This window comes from Phocoena phocoena, chromosome 13 (genome assembly GCF_963924675.1).
Source record: "Phocoena phocoena chromosome 13, mPhoPho1.1, whole genome shotgun sequence".
Classification (NCBI taxonomy): domain Eukaryota; kingdom Metazoa; phylum Chordata; class Mammalia; order Artiodactyla; family Phocoenidae; genus Phocoena; species Phocoena phocoena.
In genome coordinates this window covers 68,461,923-68,488,339 of record NC_089231.1, presented here as the reverse complement: position 1 = coordinate 68,488,339, position 26,417 = coordinate 68,461,923, and the positions used below count along the sequence as shown (strand labels likewise).

The window sequence follows — 26,417 nt, the reverse complement described above, 5'->3', positions numbered from 1 at the left end:
GCCATGCCTCCCCTGGCCACGTGTCCTGCTCCACAGCTGGAGCCTCAGCCTGGTCTGCTAAGGGCCTCAGCTTCTACTCCTGCTTCTGTTGCTCTGGGTTCACAGTCCCGCCCTCCTCCTCCTCTCACCCTCCCAGGCCCCCCCTTCTCTCCAGCCGCCCCCCCCCCCCCACCGTCCCTCCATCTCCTCCCACTGCAGCCTTTGCTCTTCGCATCACGCGTGTCAGCGTTTGGCTCGGATCACATCTACTTTAAGTTCGTTTCTTCTCACGTGTGTACCTGTGCTCTCCCTAACTTGGCATTTCTCGGAGTATGTCCCATGAAACAGTGTGAGCATATTAAACACAAAATGGGTTGATCATCAACGGGTAGGAAATGTTGGTTTTAGCAAAGTTTAAAACCCTTTTAAGTTATTTAAACCTTCGGCCTCTGCAGAGCTTTAATTTCCAAATGTAGATCCCGAATCCCTATGTCCTGTTCCTCAGCATTAGTTGCGTGTGCAGGAACCCATTTATCATCGTGCAGGGCTAGTATTCTGCAGGACACAGTTTCCCAAAGGGCTCTGGTGGTTGGCTTAGGCTTAGGAAGTGTGGAAACCACATCGTCCTATGCTGTGGATTCCCATGTTGGCTGAGGACAGTCATTTCTGAGTAAACTCTTAGGACTTTTATTTTTTTAATTTATTTTTTATGTTTATTTATTTATTTATAATTTATTTTGGCTGCACTGGCTCTTAGTTGCGGCACGCAGGATCTTTTAGTCGCGGCGTGCGTGCGGAATCTAGTTCCCCAACCAGGGATCGAACTTGGGCCCCCTGCATTGGGAGCGTGGAGTCTTACCCAGTGGACCACCAGGGAAGTCCCTGACTCTTGGGACTTTTTAAAAAAACGTATTTATTGTGGTAAAATCGATACAGAATTTACCACTTAAGCCATTTTAAAGTATACAATTCAGAGGCATTTAGTACATTCACAGTGGTCACCCATCCGTTACTATCATCTGATGCCAGAACATTTTTATCACCGTAAAAGGTCTCCTGTACCCATTAAGCAGTCACTCTCCGTTTCCCCCTCCCCCAGGCAGGCATCCACTAATCTGCTGCTGTCTGTTTCTATGGATTTGCCTGTTGTGGATATTTCATATCAGTGGAATTATACAATATATGGCCTTTTACATCTGGCTTCCTTCTTGAGTAAAGTTTTAATACAAAGTCTTAGACCTGCATGATTCCTCTGCTTCCCTCGACGCAGCTCTCTATCACTGACCAAACCCTATATAGGTGTAAGTAACAAAAAGCACCTTTCCCTGTGGAAACCTCCAAGGCACGTGGCCAGGTTAAAAATATCACGGAACACTGTAGAAAAGTGTCAGTAGAGGGGCTGCCATTGACGTGACTTGACCTGGGATTCCGGAAGCTGACTTGAGCGCGGCTGGGAGGCACTTCCTGGAGGGTCAGAAGTACCTGGCTCTTGGCACGACTGGCTTATTGCTCTTGCCCATCCTCTCCAGTTGGAGATCTGCATTTCAAGCCGCTCATCATTTAATAACCATCGAACATCCTAGAGTGGGCTGAGTTTTTCAGGGGCAGCTGGAGGGAAGCTGTGCCATCCTCTGCACTGCAGGACCCTCCTTGGTCCTTTGGGCAGACTCTTGGAGCCTGAGGGCTGGTGCAAAAATCATATGTTGCAGGCTTCCCCATCTCAGGTCCTGCAATTCCCAGGGCAGGGTTATCCTGTGCCCGCTACGAAGACAGCTGCGGGCCATCCCTTGAGCTTGCGGCGCTCACCCTTTCTTGTGGGTCCATTGACTTGCCAAGGATCTCTGCCCTCTGGGCTGCTCCCTCCCCTCCTCCGCTCACTCATCCTCTCCAGTCCAGGGCCACCATTGCCAGAAGGTGCAACCCGCCTGCCTCAAATTACTGTTCTTGGTGCGCCGCTTTTCCAAAGAACCTGTGGTGCTGTCCTGGTGTCCACATGCCTTCCTGATTTTTGAGCCCGTCTCTCTCTTCTTGGTGTCGACTGTGTCCCCCCATGCTGCTCAGGTAGCCTCTCTTCTCCCCCTAAATCCCTCAGCTCCTTGTCCCCGGGCGTGGATGGCCGCCTGTCCTCTCCCCTGCCCCGGACCCGTCCAGCTCTCCCTTTGAAGCTCAGCTCAAGGCTCAGCTGCAACTCTGGCCACCTGCACCAAACTCACATTACACTCCCACACCACCCAGTTCAGAGCTGGCAGGCAGCCTTTCTTTACAGAGATTTGTACCTCTTAGTCTTTTCTCCCCAGTCAGGTGACCAGCTCTCAGAAGAAGGGACAATAAAGTTAAGCAAGTGGAGTTGGAAGGTACTGGACTGTGAATTCAAGGGCCAGGCCACCCCGGGGGCAGCCACTTGCTGGCTGTGTTGTCTTGGAAAAGCTATTTATCTTGAACTTCTCATCGTAAAATGAGTGGGGGATAAGGAGGCTGTATTAGTTTCCTATTTGCTACTATAACAAGTTACTACAAACTTAGTGGCTTAAAGCAACACAAACTTAATCTCTCATAGTTCTGGAGGTCAGAAGTCAAAAATGGGTCAGCAGGGCTACGTTCCTTGTGGAGGGTCTAGAGAGAATCCTTGTCTTTTCCAGCTTCTGGAGGCGGGCCGCCTGCATTCCTTGGCTCATGGCTCCCACCTCCATCTTCTGAGCACATTGCTCCAACCCCTGCTTCCCTGGTCACATCTCTTCTGTTTCCACGATTCCCTTTTTTCCTTGTAAGGACCTTTGCAGTTACATTGGGCTTACCCAGGTAATCCAGGATATCAAGCTTAATCACGTCTGTAAAGTTTCTGGTGCCTTGTAAGGTAACGTATTCACAGGTTCTGGGGATTAGGACATAGATGTCTCATGGGCCATTATTCTGGCTAACACAGTGGATTCTTCAGTCTCTTGTATCTCTAATATGCCATGACTCTAAAGACATATTTCTTCCAGCTATTTAAAGAGTTTAGCACTGTGCTAGACTCCTTCACGTCTCGGTAGCTTAGGTTTATCCACAAGGACTTCCTCTTCTCAGATGGTTATTAGGGATTCTGGGGTCTGATAAAACTCAATACTAGAACTGTGAGCGCAAGCCATAGTACCATTCTGTGTTCAGGCTTCCACTAAGTGCACTTTTACTAGTAAAAATTTGACAGTGCTCTCCTACCTATCTTTGATTTTGTGTTTTGCAAATTTTGAAGAAACCTCAAAGAATTTCATCTGTTTTCCAGTAACCAGGGGTAGCCTTTAAACAGCCTGTTAATTATCCTGGTGATTCCGCTGTATGTCTAATGGTTTCTCCATAAATTCCTGAATGTGTTTCGAGGTCCTCTTGCATCAGTTGAAGTAGATGTGTTGTTAAGGTCTGGAAGCCAAATAGTTTTGGATGCTAACCTAGCTCATCTCCTCTGTAGCTGCCACTGAATGTTATGGTATTTCACAGCCATCTAGACCGGGATTTATGTGGGAGTTAGGCTATCTCTCTTTTCCTACATCCCATTGGGTGGTGTCCACCTTAGGTGACCACTGCTTACAAAGCAGTGAGAAAGCATCTGTGAAGTCTATTTGTAGTGGCTCTATTGTGTTCTCCCCAGGGCTCAGCTCATTGTACTGAAATAGGATCCACTCAATGGGTTGAAAAATGCATCCCGCCCATATGACTTTAAGTTTTGAGGTTGTTTTTGACTGTTGAGTCTGAGACGTGCACACCGGGAGTCAAGCAGGTCTGCAGCCTGCCTACAGAAGTTTTCTTTCCATTTGTTTCCTAGATGCACCCACTGGGCCTGTGTAATAACAATGATGAAGAGGACTTGTATGAATATGGCTGGGTAGGAGTGGTGAAGCTGGAACAACCAGAACTGGACCCGAAACCATGCCTTACTGTCCTCGGCAAGGTAAGCACGAGGCCCTCTGAATTGCTCCCGTTTTGATTGGTGTTCTCCACACCCTTATTTCCCCAATTCCTCAAATAGCCGGTTACGGAGAAGAGCCTTGCTGGCACGGCACTCTTTCCTGGCTGAAGTCATGGCTTGGAGCAGCCCCCCATGGTACCCAGAAGCTTGGACTCTGATGGCAGCTGCCAGCCTCAGAGTGGGCTCCACCCTGCCCACTGTGTGGCCTTGGGCAGGTCACTTCCCCTCGAGGAGTCTCAGTTTCTTCTCTGTGAACTGGGTTGATAATAGAGATTCACCATCCCTATCTTACACCCTTGGGGCCAGATATTTCAGAATTCTGAGATTTGGGGCATTTAGAAAGGTATTAAGATGCACATATTTTGTATTAAGGAACTCCCAGGAGACGTGGGGCCGTCCTCAGGAACCAAACACATAACATATTTGTGTAGCAAACTACATGGATATACACATTAAGTGGGACACCTAAAATCTAAATAGCCCCGTGTTAGTTCAGGGCAGCTGTGCCTCCAAATGAGTTCAGGGCCATTAAGTTTCGCTGCCAAGTAAGTTCTGAATAGACTTTGGGGTTGTAGAGCTTTTTCAGTTTCAGAATGGCACATAGCAGTTATGGTCCTGTATTAGACCTTACCTCATAGGATGGTTAGCAGGTGAGATGAGATACAAACGTCTAGCAGAGAAAGCTCTCCAGAAATGTTCACTGCCATTGGCTATTGATATTCCGTTTAGAAGTACTAAAAAAAAAAAACTTTCTTAGCCTTGAGGGTCAGCATTACCTCTGGCTGCAGTATAAGATAAAAGACAGAAATACATTTACTTTGGAAAACCATCTGTCAATGATCTTAAAACATGACAGTAACAGCCTGTTTTGGTTTTTTTTTAAATTATTTATTTTTGGCTGCATTGGGTCTTCGTTGCCGCGCGCAGGCTTTCTCTAGTTGCAGTGAGCAGGAGCTGCTCTTCGTTATGGTGCGCGGGCTTCTCACTGTGGTTGCTTCTTTTGTTGCTGAGCACCGGCTCTAGGCGTGAGCTTCAGTAGTTGCAGCATGCGGGCTCAGTAGTTGTGGCACACGGGCTTAGTTGCACCGCAACATGTGGGATCTTCCTGGACCAGGGCTTGAACCCGTGTCCCCTGCATTGGCAGGTGGATTCTTAACCACTGTGCCACCAGGGAAGTCCCAACAACCTGTTTTAAACTGGATCATTTTGTTAAAGGGAAAGGTTTGGAGAAAGTTGTTAGAATTTTGGTTGGAGGAAAGGTAGTATATCCTAAGGGTAGTGTTATTGCTTGGGAATTTTTTATATTCTCAGAAGCTGCTGTTCTAAGTATCATGGGGAGACAGCTGGGGGGAAAACAGTCCTGGTTCTGACCTCTTGAGGAGATTCAGGCCAGAGAAGAGGTGGTTTTGATATAGGGAGCCTTTCCCACAGTCAAAGCTGTCCCAGCCGGTGTCTCCTGAAAGACTTTTGGCCCAGGAGACCCTCATGGATCTAATCTGTGATGTTTGTGTCCCACTTGTCTTCTGAGTAGCTTCCGACCACTTGTCAAGTTCCCCTGCCCTTTTATAGAAGGAGAAGGAAAAAAAAAAAAAACCCACAGGGACTATTACCTATTTGGTTTATAATTCTCAAAGTTGAATCAATGTGTTTTAGGCAGCCCAGGCCCCGATACTTCATCGTTTAAATAGTTGGCCAGAGCTGCCTAATGATGCTCAGAGAGCAGTGAGCCCCTTGAGAATACGTTAGTGTTTTCCTAGGAGAGATGCAGCTCCATCCAAAGATCAGGAGCAGTGCTTTCCTTGTAGGTAGCACTCTCCTAATAGAATATTTTCTCCTGTACTTAAGCTGCTGCTGCGCAGGGCTCAGCAGCTCAGCTTAGTTTTGTTTGCCCCACTCCAGTGGGTCTCCACCTACGCGTCTGTCACGTCTGTAAATGGGTTGGAACAGGGCCCCTCGGGGACACCCCATGTTCTCCCATGGCCTAGTGGTGTTGAAGTCCCTCAGAGAACCCAACTGCTCGCTCCCCCTCCGCCTGGGACAACCATGTAGTGGTTTGACTTGAAGAGTTCTGTATGGTTTGGCCTGCCGGCCTGTGAAGCCACAGGGAATAAAAACCCTCGACATATATTGCCTCATTAAGTATTTCTTGAGTTTATTCATTCACCAAGTATTTATTGAATGCAGGGGCCCAGGAGCTAAGCGCATGGTTGTACCTGCTAACAAGCAGCACCCCACTCCATGTTTCTCCGTGTTGGGAGAAACATGTTTCTGTTTGGAGAGGCTGTGGTGGTGGCCAGGCCACATTTGCATGTGGTTAATTACTGAAATTTGGCTTAACACCTGAATAAAATCATGAGCCAACGCGCTTGGGCCAGACAAAGCAAGACGGTTTAGCTTTTGCTTAAAACCTGGGTTGGTACAGGAGGTACAAAGAGTCAGGCATCTCTCCCCTCTCCCCTCTCCCCTCTCCCCTCTCCCCTCTCCCCTCTCCCCTCTCCCCTCTCCCCTCTCCCCTCTCCCCTCTCCCCTCTCCCCTCTCCCCTCTCCCCTCTCCCCTCTCCCCTCTCCCCTCTCCCCTCTCCCCTCTCCCCTCTCCCCTCTCCCCTCTCCCCTCTCCCCTCTCCCCTCTCCCCTCTCCCCTCTCCCCTCTCCCCTCTCCCCTCTCCCCTCTCCCCTCTCCCCTCTCCCCTCTCCCCTCTCCCCTCTCCCCTCTCCCCTCTCCCCTCTCCCCTCTCCCCTCTCCCCTCTCCCCTCTCCCCTCTCTGCTCTCTCACCTTGTTCTTAAGTGTAGTTGTTTTCAGCTTCAATTTTATTAACTTCGCTAACTGTTTTCTTTCTTTCTGAGCCCCCAAGTGCAGTGGCAAGAGGCTAGGGTAGGAAGAGCAAAGTGGTCCTCACGGGTGGCCTGCTCACCTGCAGACACACAGCATGGTTTTCTACCCTTTCTTTGCCCTTAGTGGTGAAGGCAAGAAGGAGGTGGGCAGCTAAGAGAAGCACAAAAGGAAGACGCTACAGCCAGGTCCCCGTGGGGGTGGGGGAGGGACTCCTCCGTGTAGATGTTGAAAACCATAGACGCGGGGCGGGGCGGGGGGATATGCTGTCAGGCGTTTGGAGGAGCCTGAGGGAGAAGGGGGAGGGCCAGACGCAGACCCCTCTCCCTCCCCCATCACCTACCCCCATCACCCACCTGCCCACAGAAAGTGCCATGGGGTGAAATGTTGAAAATAACAGAGGAATGTCCTAAATTAAGAAAACGTAAATGCCTCTCCAGGAGTTCAAATAAAGTTTCATTTTAAAAGGGAAAGACATAAACTCATCACCTCGGTTTATTACTGAGTGCTTTTGAACTCCAAAAAAGGAACACTATAAACTCATGAGAGAAAAATGATTTATGATCCCCTCCTTATAATCTTTTTGATTCTGGAGGAGGCAGGGCAGACAGTCGGATCAGCTAGGGGGGGCAGAGTTGGGGTGGGGGTGAGCTCCCCAGGAACGTAGCAGGCCAGGGCACCAGGCCAGGCCCCGGGCAAATCCCTTCCGCTTTCTGGGCCCTTCTTTTCCACTTCATGTGAAGAGGCTGTTCTGGGCTCCTTGATTGTCTAACATTTTGAACTTCTGTATCATATTAAAAATCTCCCCTTGACATTCTAGTTTTTTGGGATTTCTAGGTGCGGCCTTGAAAGTCTCTGTTAACCTGCAACAGTTTACGTCCTCGGAAATTGAAACAGAAAATAATAGACGTTACTGAGCAGCTTGCTATTGAAAGTAAGGGTCTTAAACCATCCGCAAAGTGGAGGAGTCTGTGTTTATGCCCCAGGCATTTTAACCCTTCGGTTCAAACAGTATTTATTATTTAAGCATCTTACGGGATTGGTAAGACATTGGAAGGTCGACTTTAATAGCCGTGGTTCTTATGACTCTTCCACCTCATGGAGAGCCTCGTGGCAGGGAACACACAAGACGTGCTCAGATCTAACACAGCCCGCCTGGCCCAGATTCACCAATCGTGGAAGAAAACCAGCCTCCCTCCCTCACACCCCACGCTGGAGTGGACTCGTAGGGATGGTTTTGAAGGGCAGGGTGGACAACAGGCATGAAATTGGCTCTTGCCAGTCCTTAGGAGGACAGCAGAAAGTTAGTAGAAAGACAAGAAAAACAAGGGATTTAGGTCAAAGAGATGCAGCTCTGGCTGAGTGACCTCGAGAAGGTCACTTCACTTCTTGGGGCTCATGCTGCCCTTGTCACTGTGTTGGGGGTACTGCGAGGGGCCCTGAACACAGAGCCTGGCTCTCGGGGGACACCTGGAAAGAGTGTAAGAGCAGCCCTCGTGTGGTGGGTGCTTGCCAAATGCCGAGAGCTTTCCGAGCAGCGTCTCCTCTCATTGTCAGGCCAACTCTGGGACCGTGTCCAGATTCCCATCTTACGATGAGGAGATCTCAACCTAACCTGAGATCCAACGGCTCCCAATTGCTGAGCCGAGATCTGAGATCAGGACTGTCACGCCGCCGCATCAGCGCTGGTTTCTTCCTCCTGCCTCCTTTTGCCTTTGCCGGTTTTTCTAGATAAAAATCGGATGCGTTTCAGTAGTCACTGGCTGGGCAAGGACTGTTGGTGAATAGAAACTGTGCTTGAGCTGTGTTGAGCCGAAAGGGGAATCTGCTCTGGAAGCGCCTGAGTGTGTCGTCAGGGAGCCTGTGATGGGGGCGCTGCTGCTCCTCTGGAACCGCCGACCACAGGGCTTAGGTCTTCTGGGAATCTGCGTTATTCCCCACCCCCCCACCTCCTTGGTCGGGGACAGCACCCCAATATCCCTTGGCCTGTCGCTCTTGATTTCAAGTCTAAAGGATTCCAGAAAAGGGATTTAGTGGCCCATCTTGGATCAGGTGCTCACCTGTAGTCTGGTCAGCTGTCATCCGGGGCTGGGAGTATACTGCGACTGCCCAGCCGTGTGTGCGGCGTGGGTGGAAGGTGTGCCTTCCAGAAGGAAGCTGGTGGGGGCAGTGCTGGGCTACCGTCCCCAAGCAGCTCCCTCAGTCACCCAATCACATGTGCACTCACAAGCCGCTGGGCGATGGCCTCAGTTTATCCCAGGTCGGTCAGAGAGGCGCCAGTTGGAAGGGCCTGCTCTGGTTCCTGTGTGCTGGCAAGAGTCACCTCCTCTTGCCCTGAACCGAGGGCCAGTCGCTGGCACAGACAGTGCTTGTGAGTGAGGAGAAGCACGTCCCCAGGGCCGGAGGGGTTGGGGCTCTGAGGCGGGCACATAATCTCCAGGAAGAGGGCGGGAAGAACGGGAGCAAGTTCCTCAGGGGGCATTGAAAGTTGCTGGGGCAGGAAGAGGGTTTCGGATGAAGGAGTTTCATCTTCATCCCCCAGGAAGCTGGGAGCCACTGAAGGTTGTGGGGATGTTCATTTGGCAGTGTGTCTAGGCTGGTGGGAGAGGGGAGGGTCAGGTTACTCTGCTGGTGGGTGCTTCTGGAGCTAAATGGGCCCAGACGTCAAGTCTCTTGAACACTTCAGTGAGGCTCCAGCCTGTGACGTTGCCAAGGACACCTCGTGTTCACCTTCAGATTTCCCGGCTCTTCATCTCGCCTCTCCAGTTTCCACCTGCAGCAGCAGCCTGGCCGAGCGCACGGCAGGTGGACACCGCCGGAAACCACTGTGCCTGTGAGGCATGGGAGCGGCTCGGCAGTCCTGGCTCTTCTGATGAGCAGCGTGAAACCCGGTGGTGGGTGGGGGGATGGTCAGTGGAGAACTGAACCCTTGCGTTCACTCCACCGACCCACATCCAGCCCTCGGAGTGTCTAGGTAACTTCTTCAAAGAGAACAAAGACCTTAGTGACCAAAGTGACCACAAGGCAGAAAACAGAATCAAAGGAATTTAATATTTTCAGGATGGTTGGGAGGAGAGGGAACACATAATGGTTAAGACTGGGGTTTAGTCATCAAACTAACCTGAATTTAAACCCCAGTTCCAACCCTTTAATCCATGTGACCTGGGATGGTTCCTGAACCCCTCTGCCCATTTCTACCTCAGGAGACAGGAACCTCGAGGCACCTCAGGGAGAGTGTGTGTCAGGTTCACGTGTGGCTGGAAACACAAATTAGCAGCTCTTGGTGCACATCCTCTCTCCCTCCCTCCCTCCTTCCCTCCCTTATTATCCTTCAGTTTCTTTCAGCACTCACAGTGTTGTTACTTAAGTAGTCAGATCCTTAGAGACAGAAAATAGAGTGGTGGTTGCCAGGGCTGCGGGAAGGGGAGAATGAGGAATTAGAGTTTAACGGGGACAGAGTTTCGGGAGGAGGTGGAAAAGTTCTGGAGATGGGCGGTGGAGGGGGCAGGGGGCTCGTCGTGCCCTTCTCGTTCAGAGTTTGGTCACAGATGGGTGTTTCCTGCAGTATTGGGTGCCCCGGCCCTTAGGCCGAGCCCAGCCTAGCGCTCCTGAGAATGAGATTCCCCGCTTTGTCTCAAGAGCAATGGTGGGACTAAAATCTTAGGGTCTGACTTGAAAGGAAGGTGGTGGCTGACTGGAGCAGGGTCTCAGAGCAGCTGCCCCCATCACAGGCATTGGCCTCTTGAGGCAGGGAAGTGAGTGTGATATTTGCCACATACCTGAGCTCAGGGTACTGTGACTACCCACAACTCATTGCCGTGGTATCCTTGGGAGCACCTGTGCTTGGGACCCTTACCTGTGTCACACCTTCCCAGAGCATGTTACCCGAGGCATCTTATTGCAGCGGTTCTCAACTGGGGGCGTACACAGTGTGCGCCCATGTGCGCGCGCACACACACACACACACACACACACACACACACACACACTGCCCCAGGGGACATTTGGCAATATCTGGAGACATTTTTGGTTTTCAGACAAAAATATCCAGGCGAGGATGGGGGTGGGGCTGCTGCTCATCACCCTACAAGGCATAGGCCAGCCCCCCTACAACAAAGAACATTCTGGCCCCAATGTCAGTAGTGTCACCATTGAGAATTCCTGTCTTTCTGTGACACGTTTTCTCTCCCTAAGAAGACCTTAAATTCCACTTCTTCCTTCATCCTTTGCTTCTCTGCCCTGCTGGCCTCCAGTACAGAGACAGGTTCATGGTGTCCTGTGGTGTGTTTGTTGAAGTGCACGAGCAGTGTTAGAGCACGTTTGTGTTTCCACGTGAGGAGTACAGGGAGCACGGTTTGCAACTATGCTGCGTGGCTTCACGATCTGGGCTCCCTGCGGTCCTCTGCGCTCCTCACTTTAGTCCAGTTAACCTCTCTTAGTCTTTGTTTCTCCATATTGCCCTCTGTAAAGATAGTTGTGACAATTAAAAAAATGATGTGTATCGAGTTCTCGGAGTGTGTGAATACTCAATAAATATCAATTTCCTCCCTTCTCTAAACATACTCCTGAGGTGAGGTGGGTTTCTGGTTGGAGAGGAAGTTTGGAAGGCTCTTCAGGTTTATTTTAAGGAGTACTTGGGTAAATACCTCCCATCTTTGGTTAAAAAGGAAAGCAAGAAAGGAACTTAGTGAAAGAAATCAGATCAGGAGGAAAAGATTGACATGATATGAATGGAAAAAGGAAAAACTTGGGGACTCCTACTTTTTTTCTAAGGTCATGTGTCTGATTTGAAAGTCACAGACTTTTAATCTGATGCTTTTCTTCTATGCCTAAATCTTCCAGGAACCTCTTGGTTAAAAGGCTATATTAAGAACAAGACTTTTTTTTTTTTCTTAAACTAGGTCTGAGACATTTTCAGCTCTAAAAGGCTAACTGAAACCATTATTTGAAATCCTCTGAAAGACTTAAGGGAGTTTTGAAGATAGAGTGAGTGAACAGAACAAATAATGTTTCTGCCAACCCAAGGAGCACAGGCTGATGGCCATCTCCCCAGCCTGGGGGAAGCCTGGCTCACAACACTCCTTCTGGCCATTGTCCCCTCTGATTGAGCCAGGCTATCAATAGAGCAGGGGCCACAAATGAGGCTGTCCTAGAAGACTAGGACTGGTGTGACGAGCCAGCAGAAAAACCATCAAAAACAGCTGATGACCTTGTCGACTTTTGAGAGGCCATTTTGAATAATAACCGAAGTTAAAACCTAACATATTAAGTCATGATAATATGTATAGTACCAGTCCCAAGTCAGGTGACCTGAATCTCTTATACCTGGAGATAAGCCCCAAAGTCCCATCTGCTCACTGTTCTCAGAGAGAGGGGTCTTGCACGCACCTGGCTGTGTGAGTGAATTAACCCAAATAAGCAGCAGCGGGCTGTCCCTCGAGTGCGTTTCTGGCCATGTCCAGGGGCATTTCAGATTTGGTGGGGGCCCGTCTTGACAGTGACTTCATGTAACTGGTTACCAATCTACGTGGAGAACCTGTGCACGAGGTTTGACCAGCTCACAGTCTAGGGCACTTGAGATGCACCTGTGCAGGAGGGCGCCTGGGTGCCCAACCTGGGTGGAGAGACCCATTGGGTGAAGACGTGGAGGAACGGGAATACTGGCCAGATCTTTTTTTTTTCTTTTTTTTTTTTTTTTTGCGGTACGCGGGCCTCTCACTGTTGTGGCCTCTCCCGTTGCGGAGTACAGGCTCCGGACACGCAGGCTCAGTGGCCATGGCTCACGGGCCCAGCCGCTCCGCGGCATGTGGGATCTTCCCGGACCGGGGCACGAACCCGTGTCCCCTGCATCAGCAGGCAGACTCTCAACCACTGCACCACCAGGGAAGCCCCTGGCCAGATCTTGTCTGCTAACCTTGGTCACAAGACCTTCTCAGACTGTGGACAAAAGCCACTTCTTTGCCTCGTCCTCTGTCTTTCGTGTTTGTTCCCCTTACAGAAAGCACCATATTTCATTTGATAAAAGGTAGCATTCAGCTTTGGTGATCTTATTTTCCAAATCAGACCTTGGGCTGTGTGTTCTAATACTTTCTGTGCTGTTTTAAGTTCGAGGCAGTCTAAACATTTGGGATACTGAAATCCTTTAAATTCTGCATCATTTTTGCTAGTTATAAAAATAATAAAAGAGTATCAACACATTCCAGTAGTTCTATGCACTGCTGGATGCAATAAAATTCTAGTCAGCCTGAAGAACTTTGGCTGTTTCTTGGCATGTGTAAAGCCCTCAGCCTTCACTATTACACCTTACCAGGTTGCTGATAGATGTTTACAAATGTATCAACTTTTAACTTAACCTCAGAGAAAAGAATGTGGAATATGCAAGGAACTTTTGTTACCTTGGCTTGCTCTTAATCAAATTTTAAAGCGTTTAGCTTCAAAAGCTTTCTTTTTCATCTATTTGTAAGCATAGTAGATTGGTTTTTTTAAATGAGTTATTTTCTTAGTGTTTTTTCTTTTTTTTTAGGGTTTCAGTTGCTAGAATCTTAACTTTTTTTTTTTTTGCGGTGTGCGGGCCTCTCACTTTTGTGGCCTCTCCCGTTGCGGAGCACAGGCTCCGGACGCGCAGGCTCAGCGGCCATGGCTCACGGGCCCAGCCGCTCCGCAGCATGTGGGATCTTCCCAGACCGGGGCATGAACCCATGTCCCCTGCATCGGCAGGCGGACTCTCAACCACTGCGCCACCAGGGAAGCCCTAGAATCTTAACATTTTTATAACCCCTAATCTTAACCCCTAATTTTAAAGGTATACCCAAAATTTATAGCATTAACTTATTTTACTGTTTCTGTAACTAACAAATTTTCTGGTCCCTTTGTCTTTTTTTTCTTTTTTTTAAGTGTGTAATTCTCATATTCCTAGGGCCAGGAACAGTGCCTCATACATATAGTGGGCACTCGGTAGATACTTGTTGCATGAAACAATTAATTATGGAGAATTTAAAAATAGAAGGAGAAAACCCAACTTTAATTTTGCTCCTTTAACACATGTACTGTCAATCTTGGTTTATTTCCTTCCTGTCTTCCAGGGAACCCAAGTCTGATTTTTAACGTAATTATTATGAAGGTATGAACATCTGTTCTGCCTTTTCAAACTTAATAACATATGCTAGTCATTTTACCAGTTTGCTATTATCTTCATAACCTATCATTTTATTGGTTGCATAACATGACAATAGAACATACTGTGATGTAGTTGACCATTCCCCCAGGGTTCAGTAATTAGATTGCTTCTGTTTTATTTTTAATCCTTACAAAGAAACCAAACTGAAAGCTTTATTTATGTAAGATGGGCTTTTGGGGGTTTTTTTCCTCTTTGAATTATTCTCTCATGGTAATATTCCAGGAGGAGATTATAGATCAAAGGATATGAACATTTTTTAAATGATTCTTGGTGCAAACAGTTACAAATTGCTTCTCAGGAAAGTTCCCTCAGTTTACCTTGCCCCATTTTCCACAGAAACAATGCTAACATTGACTGTTATCATTAATGTTTCTTTACTAGTTTGAAAGATAAAGATAGTACTTCATTGTTTTCATTCACATTTCTTTGATTATTAGCAAGTATTAAGCGCCAAGCATTTTTCCATCTACTAATTAAATTTCCTCTCTTGTGAATTGTCTATTCTGGTCCCTTGCTCGTTTATGTGTGGATCTTAATGTAGGTTTTTTTTTTTATAGCAATGTATTAATTCCTTGTCATTTTGGAATATTTTTAAACTAGCCCTTTTTGTTTACTAATTTTTTTTTTGTTTTAGCTCTCTTGGCATGCAGAAGTTTAAAATTTTACATAGTCATCACTCCTTCATGATTTCTTCTATTGCTTTTAAACTTAATTATTTTCTTCCCTCCCTTTTCTAAGCTAAAAGCTTAGAATCATTTTTGCCTTTTCTACATTTTCTGTGATCACTGGTTTTAATATATTACACCTTTAAATCACTCAAAATTTATTTTGATGTGTAATATCAGGGAGTGGCTAAGTAGAATCTCTCTCTCTCAGAGTTGTCATTGCCTTCATTTTATGTATCTTCCTCCTTTTAAAAAATATATTCTGTTCTACTGAATTCTGTAACAGAATCACATCCTGTGTTATCTACTGTCAAGTTCTGTATCCCTTTTTGGGCCAATACCACACTGTTTTAATTTTTGTTGTTTTAGAACACAGTCCCAGAGTTAAGTGAAATATGCTTGCGAACACATTTAAAAGAATTAATCCATCAGTAAATCAACAAAGCAAATGCCTGTGGTATTCTTTACAGCAGGGAATCCTAGTTAATCCTCATCCTCTCCCACTTAGTGAGTATATCATAACCCTGCCCCAACTCTGTCAGCATGGGGAGCTGCTTTCAGAATCTGTTCATTATTGTAATTGCCATATTCAAGTTTCACTCCATTCCAGCACGCACACAAAATTTTTATTAGGAAATGTATACTGTGGTTAAAACCAACTACTAAGCCTATTTCAACTTTCGGTTACCCAAGATTGTTTCACCACCAAAACTTTTCTACCCATTTCTGTTCAAGAAATAGATGATTGGACTCTATACAGAAATAGAACAGAAATGACTGATAAGATTGTTCCCACATGAAGGCTTCTTTTTCTCTAAGTGTCCAGTGGTTTTTAGTATATTCATAGAATTGTGCAACTACCACCACAATCAATTTTAGTATTTTCATGTTCTTTAAATATTATTAGATACAAGTCCCTTATCAGATGTCTGAACATTTCCATCAACCCAAAAAGAAACCCCTTACCGCTGAGCCGTCATCTCCCTTCCATCCTGGACATTCCGTATAAATGGAGTCATGCAGAATGTGGTCTTTTGTATTTGTTTCTTTTTGTTTACCATTATGTCTTCAGGGTTCATCCGTGTTGCAGCAAGCAGCAGTCAGCAGTACATCATTTCTTCTTATTGCCAAATAATAGTTCATTGTGTGTTTATTGCTTGTTTATCAGTTGATGGACATTTTGGTTACTAAGAATAATCTGTGAACATTTGTGTACATGATTTCTTTTTTAAGATTTATTTATTATTTATTTTATTTATTTTTGGCTGCATCAGGTCTTAGTTGCAGCATGCGGGACATTTGTGGCAGCATGCGGGACATTCGCTGAGGTGCACGGGCTCTTCATTGTGGCGCACAGGCTTCTCTCTAGTTGTGGCATGTGGGTTTTCTCTTCTCTAGTTGTGGTGCACAGACTCCGGGGCACATGGGCCCTGTAGTTGTGGTGTGTGGGCTCTCTAGTTGAGGTGCACGAGCTCAGTAGTTGTGGTGTGTGGGCTTAGTTGCCCCACGGCATGTGGGATCTTAGTTCCCTGACCAGGGATCGAACCCGTGTCCCCTGCATTGTAAGGCAGATTCTTTACCACGGGACCACCAGGGAAGTCCCTGTGTACATGATTTTGTGTAGGTATAGGTTTTCAGTTCTCTTGGATAAATAACTAAGAGTGGAATTGCTGGGTCATATGGTAACTGTTTAACCTCTGAGGAACTGCCAGACTGTTTTCCAAAGTGGCCACACATTCTGCATTACTGCCAGCAGTGTATGATTTCTCCACATCCTAGCCAACACTTGTTATTATCTGTCTTTTTGATTACAGCCATCCTAGTGGGTATGAAGTGGTATCTCATTGTGGTTTTGATTTGCATTTCCCTGATGGCTAATGATGTTGAACATCTTTTCCATGAGCTTATTGAAGGGTTGTATATCTTCTTTGGCGAAATATCTCTTCAGATCCTTTGCCCATTTTTTAATTGATAATTTATCTCTTTATTATTGAGTTGTAAGTGTTCTTTATGTATCCTAGATACATGTCCCTTATCAGACACATGATTTGCAAATATTTTCTCCTATTCTATGGGGTTTCTTTCACTTTGTTGCTAGTGTCCTTTGAAGCATAAAAATTTAAATTTCAGCAAAGTTCAGTTGATCTGTTTTCTTTTGGTGTCATGCCTAAGAAACCATTGGAAAGCTCATTCTTTTTAATTTTATTGAAGTGTAGTTGATTTACAATGTTGTGTCAATTTCTTTTGTACAGCAAAGTGATTGAGTTATACATATATATATTCTTTTTCATATTCTTTTCCATTGTGGTTTATCACAGGATGGAAAGCTCATTCTTTCACTGAGACCCACTAGTCATCTTTAGTGTGGTATTTTACATGGTCGTATATTTAAAGCCCTTCTGGGATTTGTAATAAAGAATTTATTCTCTTTCTTTCCAGAAGCTTAAAGCTAACAGAGGGCCAGGAAGCACTGGTCTCTCTTCATCGCCAGTCCTTGCCTTGAGCTGCTCTCCAGATCCCTTGATTTCACCGGGGTGATCTGAGCCACTACAGTCTCCACGTATCCTATGGCAGGTGGCTGGTCCAGCACGGGGCATGCAGTGGTGAGGACTCCTTCAGTTCCAGCTCAGTAGCTGAATGGCTGGGTTAAATATATGGAAAGGCAGCAGAGCTACTGCCCAGCCTTCTCCTTTTTTTAGCTAATGATAGTTTTGGAAGAGACTGGCCTGCCACTTCCTAGAATCCCAGCAAATGCCCATGAATATGGGTACTCCTGCTGACCAGAGTTAGGGACCCGATTTCTTTAGGGTTTAAGGTTATATCCTGTCAGGTTTAAGTAGGGAAGACAAGACAGTCTATCAAAATAAAGAGAAAAGAAGAGCCAAATCTGAAATGCTACAGAAAGGACGTAGGCGAGTGACAGCTGTCAGTAAGGCTCCCACCTCTGCTGTGCTAATAATGCCTTTGAAAAGACAATAGCTCAAAGGTCCCATTTTAGAACACTCAAGATCTTGAAATGTTTCTAAAATAATTTTTCTCTCAGAGGTTTACTGATGAGCCACCAGACTGTGAAAATAATTCCCCCTAACTGATGGCCACACCCCTGTTCTCAGAAGAGAGTGTAGGTACAGTCTTCAGGGTTGAGGGTCATCGACCAGGATGCTGTGCTCCTAAGAGCAGCACCAACAGGCAGTGCAGGGACCTTCCATTGAGTTCTAGCCATAACCCACAACCTGTCTGGAAGGCCTGACTTCACTCAGCCTTGGCAATCAGAAAGCGCCCTGCAGAAATGGGAGCTGATAGACGGGCACACATGGCAGAGGAGCTGGTGGTGCAGTGACTTCATGCCTGCTAGACCTGAGACTTTTCCCAAGTTCTTTCTCATGGGGCCAGAAGCACCGAGAAAAGGGAGAAAAGTTTTTGTAGTTATTTCTGTGTCATTTATAGCATCTGAAATTCATCTAAGACCCTGCAAATACTGTCTGTTGTTCAAGCACCCCAGTTTTCCTGTTATGTAGTCTTGAGTTCCTCTGCTATATTACAGTGCGGTTAGCTTTTATATCATGATTATGTTAAGATGGATAGATTGATCCACCCATCGATCCCGATAGATAGGAGACTGGATGCAACTGGCTACCACACAGAATGTTTACTTGACATGGAAGTGGACTCTTCCCTAAAGGTCAAAGTAGAGTCAGTTTGTTTCGCAAGAGGATTACTTGGAGAATTGCTTTCAGCTATCCACACTGCCCTGCAAACGAACCCCCATCACCACCAAAAAAAAAGACAAATGCAGTATACACCCATCTCTTAAGCCCTGTATTATGTTAAGAAGGTGGTATTCTGTAAAGCTGCATCTCTTACCAGGCCCTCACCCTCTTTATCCCTCTGTGCTATTGTCATCTCTGCTTAGGTTGGGCTCTCCTCTATGAATGAGAGAAAATAAGAAAATTGCCTGTTTTAGGCAATGCAGGTGTGTTTCAGAGATTTAGAGTTAAGAAGTCAAGTAAATATTTTGGCAGCCCAACAAAGGTAAGCAAGGGAGAACGCACCTCATGGGCTTTTCAAATTACAGGCCTGTCCAAACACTGCCTTCCTCAAGAGCTGCTGGTCAGGGCCAGAGCCTACCCTGCTCGGCAGTGGCGAAAAGGCCTGGCCGAGAAGTGGGCTCGCTTCTCTCACTGTCCCTGGCCCTGTGCCCAGTAGGACGCTGTTGGACTTTGATCCCGAGAGGAAAGATACTTATCAGTAAGGGAGAGATCTTTCCTCCTTAACAGATTCTAATCGCATAGCTTCCTCTTCCTTGCTGAAAAAATCCCCGATAGCTTTTTCTCCCCTTTTAAATTGGAACGCTGAAGAGACGGGGCATAGCATCTGAGATAACTTTTTCAGTGTAACTTCATCCATCTCGAGGGTTAGGAGGTGGACAGCTATGAAAGAGGACCCGGAAGTAGCATGTCTTAGCGGGGCTGGGCATCCACGTGCATCCCAATTGCATCAGTCTAGGTGGCTTCTGGGTCTCCTGGTTTAAGAGCAGAGACATCCCAGAAGGAGGTTGCTCTGACCTGCTAGTGGCATGTCTCCTCCATTCAAGCTGTGCTTTGTGTCTCTTCTAACAGAACGGCAGACGTGAAAACTCCCTCTCTTCCTTGCCCTCCCCCAGTGGCTTCCACTGGATCACCTTGGCAGGGCCTCATCTGAGGAGGGCGGGAGGGCTGGCGGGAGGAGGGTGGTGGCTGCACCAGCGGCCCCTTTGATCACCTCCCTCCCGGTTCCAGGCCCCGCCGCCAGCAGGCCAGCCAAAGGCCCGGCTCTACTGATCTGATGAGGTGCTGAATAGGACCCGAGGGGCAGTGACGGGAGCGAGAAGAAAGCCTCGGGAATGAAAAGGAAACCCTGTGAACCTGCTTGGCTTCACTGGCCAGATTTTCCTACCAGGGAGCCGCTCAGTTCCTGCCAGCTCAGCCGCCTGCCCCTCACCCCAGCCCCTCCTGTCTCTGCTTTTCAGACCCAGTGTGTGTTTTGTGTTTGAATCATGGCTGCTCTCCCTGGTTCTCAGGCTGGGAACCCACTGCGCCTGTTTCCATGGTCACTGGGAAGCGCTCAGCGCCATGTGCTTCAAAGGGAACCTTTCCCCTCCCGGTGCTTGAGCTGCCCGCCCCAGGCGGCCACACAATAAGCAGCTCCTCCGAGCCAGGCCTCTGACCCTCGCTTGCCAGGAGGAGAACCTTGCCTCTGCCGAGTGAGGCTGTGCAGCCTCGCAGAAATACCCTCAGCAGAGCGTGTGGATGTGCACAGGGCAGGCGAGTGCATGTGTACGCCCGTCTTGCGTGCTCCTGCTAGATTTGGATGGGATGTAGAGATTACAGGTGGTGAGCCTTTGGGAGCCTTTCTGAAGTTGAAGGAAAGAACAAAGCCTAAGCCCCTTATAACTGGAAGAGAGGTGGCCTCATTGGGGATAAGAGAGGGGAAGGAAGAGGAGGCTTGGACTGAGGAAGGTCATGGGACTGGCAGGCCATGTGGGACTTTCTCCGTTAGCCTTTGGGGTCAGCAGAGAATGGAGTCAAGGCAGGTGACCCTGGCTTCCTGTCCCCAGAGCCAGGGTGAGGAGGGTATCTGCTCACTCCTCCAGGACCACGGATGCCAGAGCAGTCACCCTACCCCTCACCTCCAGGTTTGACTTTCATCTTTGCTTGTTTGTTGAATAATGCAGAGGAGTGGAGCCTCTCACATTGTTTGGAGAGACAGAATCAGTGTTAACCATCTGGGAGGGCTGCTGTACAGTGATGCTGGAAGTAAAAGGTGAATGTCCTCTGAGAGCTCACCTTTCAAATGTCAAGCCTGCCCCCCTCCCTTGCGGCCCAAGATGTTAATTTCTGCCTTGAGCTTCCTGAGCTAGAGCATGTGTGGGAAATTGGATGTTTCTCCAGCTGTTAATTTGCTACCTATCTTTACCTTTTGTAATATTTTGATCGTACCTCCTCTTTTTCTTTTGCTCATTTGCCCCTTCTATAAAAACTGTATCTCTTTCCTTTTCACAAAACTATCTGAAATGGTACTTCTCTCGTTTGCACACTCAGATGATGAGGAAGGACATGCAAGGATGGCACAAGTTCTGTGTATTAAAAAATGTCATCATCACCATGTCCTGTTTGGTGGGCTGAGTACATGCTCCAAACTGTATTCTTACTAGTGGGAGTTGGAGACCTTGAGCTGTTCAGAGTCTGGCCGTGGTCATGGGGTCCAGGGATAGCTGTTCACCCGAGTGCATGCTCCTGGAAGTGATGGCTTCCCTCATTCCAGGTTCTGAGCCAACTCTCTCGAGATTCTTTATCTACCTCGACATGCAGAAATTAATGGTGGTGTGATTTACTTTGGCCCTTTTAGGTGTCAGGCACGTGTCTTGAAGAAACTAGGAAAGAGAGGTTAGGGTTCTTGATTCACTTGAAACTTTTGGGTTTTTCTGTCTTTCCTTTCTCCCCAGTGTCAGGCCTAACTTGGGCGTAGTACTTCAAGGCTGAATGAATGAGCACCGTTTTCTTTCTGTGTGTTCTCAGGACAGAACTAAATGGGATGGGCGTGGGATGGCAGGTGGAGAGTGCATTGATGATGGCTCTTGACTTGAATTTAGCAGTTCTTCAGAAGAAGGTTATTGGTTTTTCACCAGTTATGCTAACAACTATCCTTGTTGGCACCTTTAATAGAAGGATTAAGAGAATTGGGTGTCTCTCACCGCTCGAAATTGATTCTCCAATTCAGTTCTATTGTTTGTCCAAGTTCTGTGGCTGTGATAGTATAGGGAGCCAATTAATCTTTTTTGTTACCGAGGTTTATTCAGTTATTGGGCCAGAGTTTGTCATTTAAGATGCGGATGTGTACAGGATGTTAAATTTACCTGATGGCTCAGAACTACAGCTTCCCACATACTCCTTTGCCCTGGTTGCCATGGTCCCTTGATCTACAGAGGTAGCTTCGGGGTGTCCACAGGGCTCCAACCACCCTCTGGGCACTGCAAGGCCGTCATGGGGAGAAAATTAGGACAGACTTCTCCAGGTCTTTGCTTATACATTGCTTTCTCTTAAAAGTCTTTCTGGGTCTGTGGTATGTTAGCAAGGGAAGGCTTCACAGAAGAGGTGAAACCGAACCTTCAAGAATGGGTGGGTTTGGGGTAAGAAAGGGATGCAGGAGGAAATGCCAGGAGTGGGGCCAGCAGGAGTAGCCTGCTGGTGTGTAGTTGGTGTGTCCCAGGGTGGGTCAGAAAGAGCAGCTTGACCCGGCCGTGTGGTTTTAGTAGACAGGAGATCCCCTTGGTAGGGAAGGCATATCCAGGGAGTGTATCAAGAGGTGTGCAAAAGAGGAACACACAGTGGAGGGGAGGGGCACGTGGTCCCAGCAGAGGGAACCAGGATGTGATTAGGCCTAGAAATAGATTCCCAGTTTGGACATTTCTATGATGTTGCTGTAAATTGCTATTCTGTGGCAATTTAAGTAAAAGAGAGGAATAAAACAACGTATCAGAGGCCTTAAAATGTAAAATCCCAGAGAAGTTTTACATGATTGAACTAAAGTGGTGCTTGGTAGAACCTGCCCGGCCAACGTAAAACACAAACAGGGCTCTAATTTCCCTTCCCTGTGACGCTAATTCTTTTTACCCTGAATTTTCTCTCTCTCTCTCTCTCTCTCTAAATCGTGGTTCAATATATACATAATGTAAAGTTACCATTTTAGGCATTTTCAAGTGTGCAATTCTGTGGCATTAAGTGCATTCACATTTTGTGCCACCATCACCACCATCCATCTCCAGAACTTTCTCATTTTCTACAGTTGAAACTCGGTACCCGTTAAATACTAACTTTGCATTCATCCCTCTCCCCAACCCCTGGCAGCCACCATTCTACTTTTTGTCTCTATGAATTTGACTACTCCAGGTGCCTCATGTAAGTGGAATCATATAATATTTGTCCTTTTATGTGCTTTTTACTTAGCATAATGTCTTTAAGGTTCATCCATGCTGTAGCACGTATCAGAATTTCCTTCCTTTTTATGGCTGCGTAATATCCCACTGTATGTATACACCATGTTTGTTTATGCATTCATCCCTCGATGGACATTTGGGTTGTTTCCATCTTTTGGGTATTGTGAATAATGTTACTATGAATACAAATGTCTTTTTAAGACCCTACTTTTGGTTCTTTTGGGTATATACCCAGAAGTGGAATTGCTGGGTCATACGGTAATTCCATTTTCTGCAACAGTTGCACCATTTTGCATTCCCGCCAGTAATGTACAAGGGTTCAATTTTTCCACATCCCATCAACACTTCTTGTATTCTGTTTTGTTTTGTAGAATAGTCATCTTAAGAGGTGTGAGGTGGTTTTTCACTGTGATTTTGACTTGCATTTTCCTAATGATTAGTGATGCTGAGCATTTTTTCATGTGCTTATTGGCTATTTGTATATCTGCTTTGGAGAAGGACTGTTCAAGTCCATTGCCCATTTTTTAATTGAGTTGAAATCCAGATTTCCAGTTTTTTTTTTCCTTTTGTGGCCTGTGCTTTTGTTGTCTCTTCTCTCTCTTTTGCACTTGCTCCTTAATTCATCATCAGCTAACATTTTCTTACACATAGAAAGTTATACAAGCATATCTTACTACTCAGTCTTGGTTTAGAATTTACTGTTGTCCTGAGAATTCCAGAAAGGAAGAGAAATTTTACTTCCTGGGCCAGGCTCTCAGGGACTCGACATGTTGGAAGATGTGCTGTTGTGGATACAAAGAATGATACGGAACTGCACAGAAGGTTCCAAGGCTGTTCCTAGGCTGGCCACAGGGGTCCAGCAAGCTGGCTGCACTATTCTGTGGTTGACCCCTTGCAAATGGGGAGCTCCTGTCCGCGTCCGTGGCCAGCTGCCACCAGCCCCATGGTGTGAATGGCGAGGAAGTGGGGGCTGGCGGCTGGCCGGGCTCCAGGATGCAGCCTTTGCTGGCAGAGAACCAAGGCGGGGGGTGGGGGGAAACACTCTTGTGTATGAGAGAAGTAGTGCCAGTTCCAAAACCTATAATTCCCAAGTTTAAAAAAGAAAAAAAGATTTTTCAACCAAACTGTGCTTTTATCTTTGGATTCTGAATGGGAGATTGTTCACACAGCTAAGCTGGCTGCAGAAGCCAGGCCAGTTAAAACAATATGCAGGCAGCTCTCCTCCAAGTAACCAGAAACTGTTGGCTCAAAGGACCCTGAACCGAGGAACCAACCTGCTGGGAGACGTTTTCCAAGTAACTCCAAGCAACGGCCTGAATGTAAATTCTCCTGTTGGGGAATGGCACTTTGGCAAATGAAGACCCTAATTAGAGATGGAAGGGTTTCTATTTTGTTTTTCTTTAATCCTTACCCTGGGGCCTTTGCAGGGCCGCCATGTCTCTGCTTGTGTGCAAAGAAATTTCCAGCTTCTCTTTGTAACAAGATCCTCTTTTGGGAAAGAAGCAACAAGCTGACAATGTGGGCCCACCGCAGCCGGGGGACCCCACCACCAGCCTAACCCAAAACAAAGAGCTCGGTCTGGGCCAAGAGCTGGGTCACCTGGATTGGCCAGTCGTTTGAAGCTGTTGGCCAAGTTGGATCCCGGGCTGTGCCCCCGCCCCATGAGATGCTCAAATCCACGCTTAGACTGCAAGTGAAGTTTCTTAAGTCCCGAAGGAGAACAGTGAGAACAAAATGCAAAGCAGTGAGGGGAACTGCAGCTCTGAGGTGCCAAGGCCAAGGTCGAATTGGCACTGGGTGGTGGGACCCTCTTATGTCTTCAGCCTTGCACATGAGTCTATGCTTCTTGATCTTGGCCATGAAGTAGAGGGGCTATGCTCCTTTCAGACTGATCACCTCTTAGTTCTTGATTATCCGGAAGTATCGCGTGTGTAGAGAATCCACATACACCTGTTTTGTTTTGTTGTGGGTACATCATTGACTTGCCCAGGAACCCTCAGGGGCTAGAACAGATGATCTCTCTTATTTTTACTCTTTTGTCCTAAAAAGGCAAATGAGCAATGTTCTCTGGGCCCAAAGTATAAGGATGTTGGTAAATGATAGAATCAATTTTAGACAATTCTAGATAATTACCATGAGCACAAGCGATGTGCCTTTTCCCAGCTGATCTTTGAGGCACCCTTCGTCCTTCATGTTGGTAAGTGTGGGAAGGGCGTGTGAGAACTTTGTGTGCCTGAGCGTTTTATGCACAATTGAGGGCTGTTACCTTATTCATCGTTAAGTTCACTGGGTGCTTGTGCCTGAGTGACTTTAAAAGTTCATAAGGGGAAATTACACTTTTTGGAGTCAAATGTGTGAAGCACGCTTCTCCTGAGTTCCGTGCTGAGCCCTGGGCTGCACTCTGTCCAGATAGAGTGTCCTCTGGTGTTCACAACTCCGGGAGCCAGTTGATACCCACCTTTAAGATGAATACACTGAGTCTCGGGGAGGAGACTTACCCACAGCCACCTCCTGGCTCTGTCCAGGTCCTGAGGTAACTTCAGACCTGCTCTTTCTAGGCCACCCCAGCTCCTCTTTGCCCGTTAGTTATGTCCTTTGAATTAGAAGCTGAGCCTACAGATGGCAGTTCTTCTTCTACTTGTGCATGTGTAACAGGACAGACAGATTCCTGACCAACAGTCCACGCCCCCGACTGGGGAGGAGCCCAGCGCTGCCACCCATTCCTGGTTGTCATGTGCCAGAGGGACGTGTCCACTGTGTCTGTTTCCCACAAGCCCTCAGCTTGCTCAGACTGTCTGAAGTGAGGTTTCAGGGAACCCCAGGACGTCTGTCTTCCCGCGCCATGCCTGTGGTTAGGCCGCTGCAGCTCGGCCGCCGCCTGGCAAGATGATGCCAGTGGTGCCAGCAACTGGCCCTGTTCCAACCTCGCATTGGGGCTTGTAGAAACTACTTAAAGTCATTGGGAAACGGGTAGATCCAGAAATAAAAAGACAACTAAGTTTTTAGAGGCCACGTTGATCCTTTTAAAGAGATAAGACAAAAGAAAACCTTCCCACCATGGCCTCGATTTATCCTGTCGCTCTTTGGGGAGTGTGGTGCTTAGGTGACAGAATGTGGTAGCAACTTGACCCTTGTTGTAGAAAATCTTGGCCATGTTACACACTCACAGCTAATTTAAAGCTGTATCAGACCGAAAGGAGGGTATATGATCATTTGCATGTCAACTTGTACCTAATGATCAGCTTAAACCGTTGCCTGCTAAACTTGTGATGACAGTGGGCTTGGAAAGGGACTCACGTGTCGGGAACCAAATTCTATCACAGATTTTTCAATTGCCGGTGTAGCTATGACACGGAGAAAACTGAACAGTAGTGGATTTACGGCAATGATGCTTCACTCCATTAGCATGAGGAACTGGTGGGGTGGGCCTGGGTTGGAGTGGGTACCATTCTCTAACATAGGCAACCACAGTCGTCACAGAATATTGGTGGTGGTCTTTCCCAGAACAGCCTAGCATTGTTAATAATGTTAAAATATCTCCATGCTCAGAAGAGAAAAAAACAAAACAGTGCAAAAGTCTTCGTAGTCTTAATATTGTTCCGTAAATATCTTTCCCTGTATTTTTCCTCTTGCCCTGGTTATTTCCATGTTGCCAGAAAGTCACACAGACGTGAGGGCTGAAACAACAGTGAGGATCCTCGCCCAAATCTTGCCCCTAGGAAGAGCTGAGAAATGTCACTCGAATTACCACTGTTGTTTTTCTTGCTTTGTGCTCCCCCTTCCCCACCACTTTTTTAAATTGTTTTTGTTTGTTTTTGTAACAGGGCAGTTTAATAGTAGTGACATC

General features: G+C 47.1%; 1 protein-coding gene across 1 annotated transcript in view; it reads left to right on the top strand.

The window, feature by feature from the left end:
• Positions 1-26,417, top strand: part of ZNRF3 (zinc and ring finger 3) — a 145,582-nt gene that overhangs the window by 87,617 nt on the left and 31,548 nt on the right. The window contains exon 2 of the mRNA XM_065889508.1: positions 3,779-3,904. Coding sequence (XP_065745580.1) covers positions 3,779-3,904 — 126 coding nt within the window. The remainder of the gene's footprint in view (positions 1-3,778; positions 3,905-26,417) is intronic.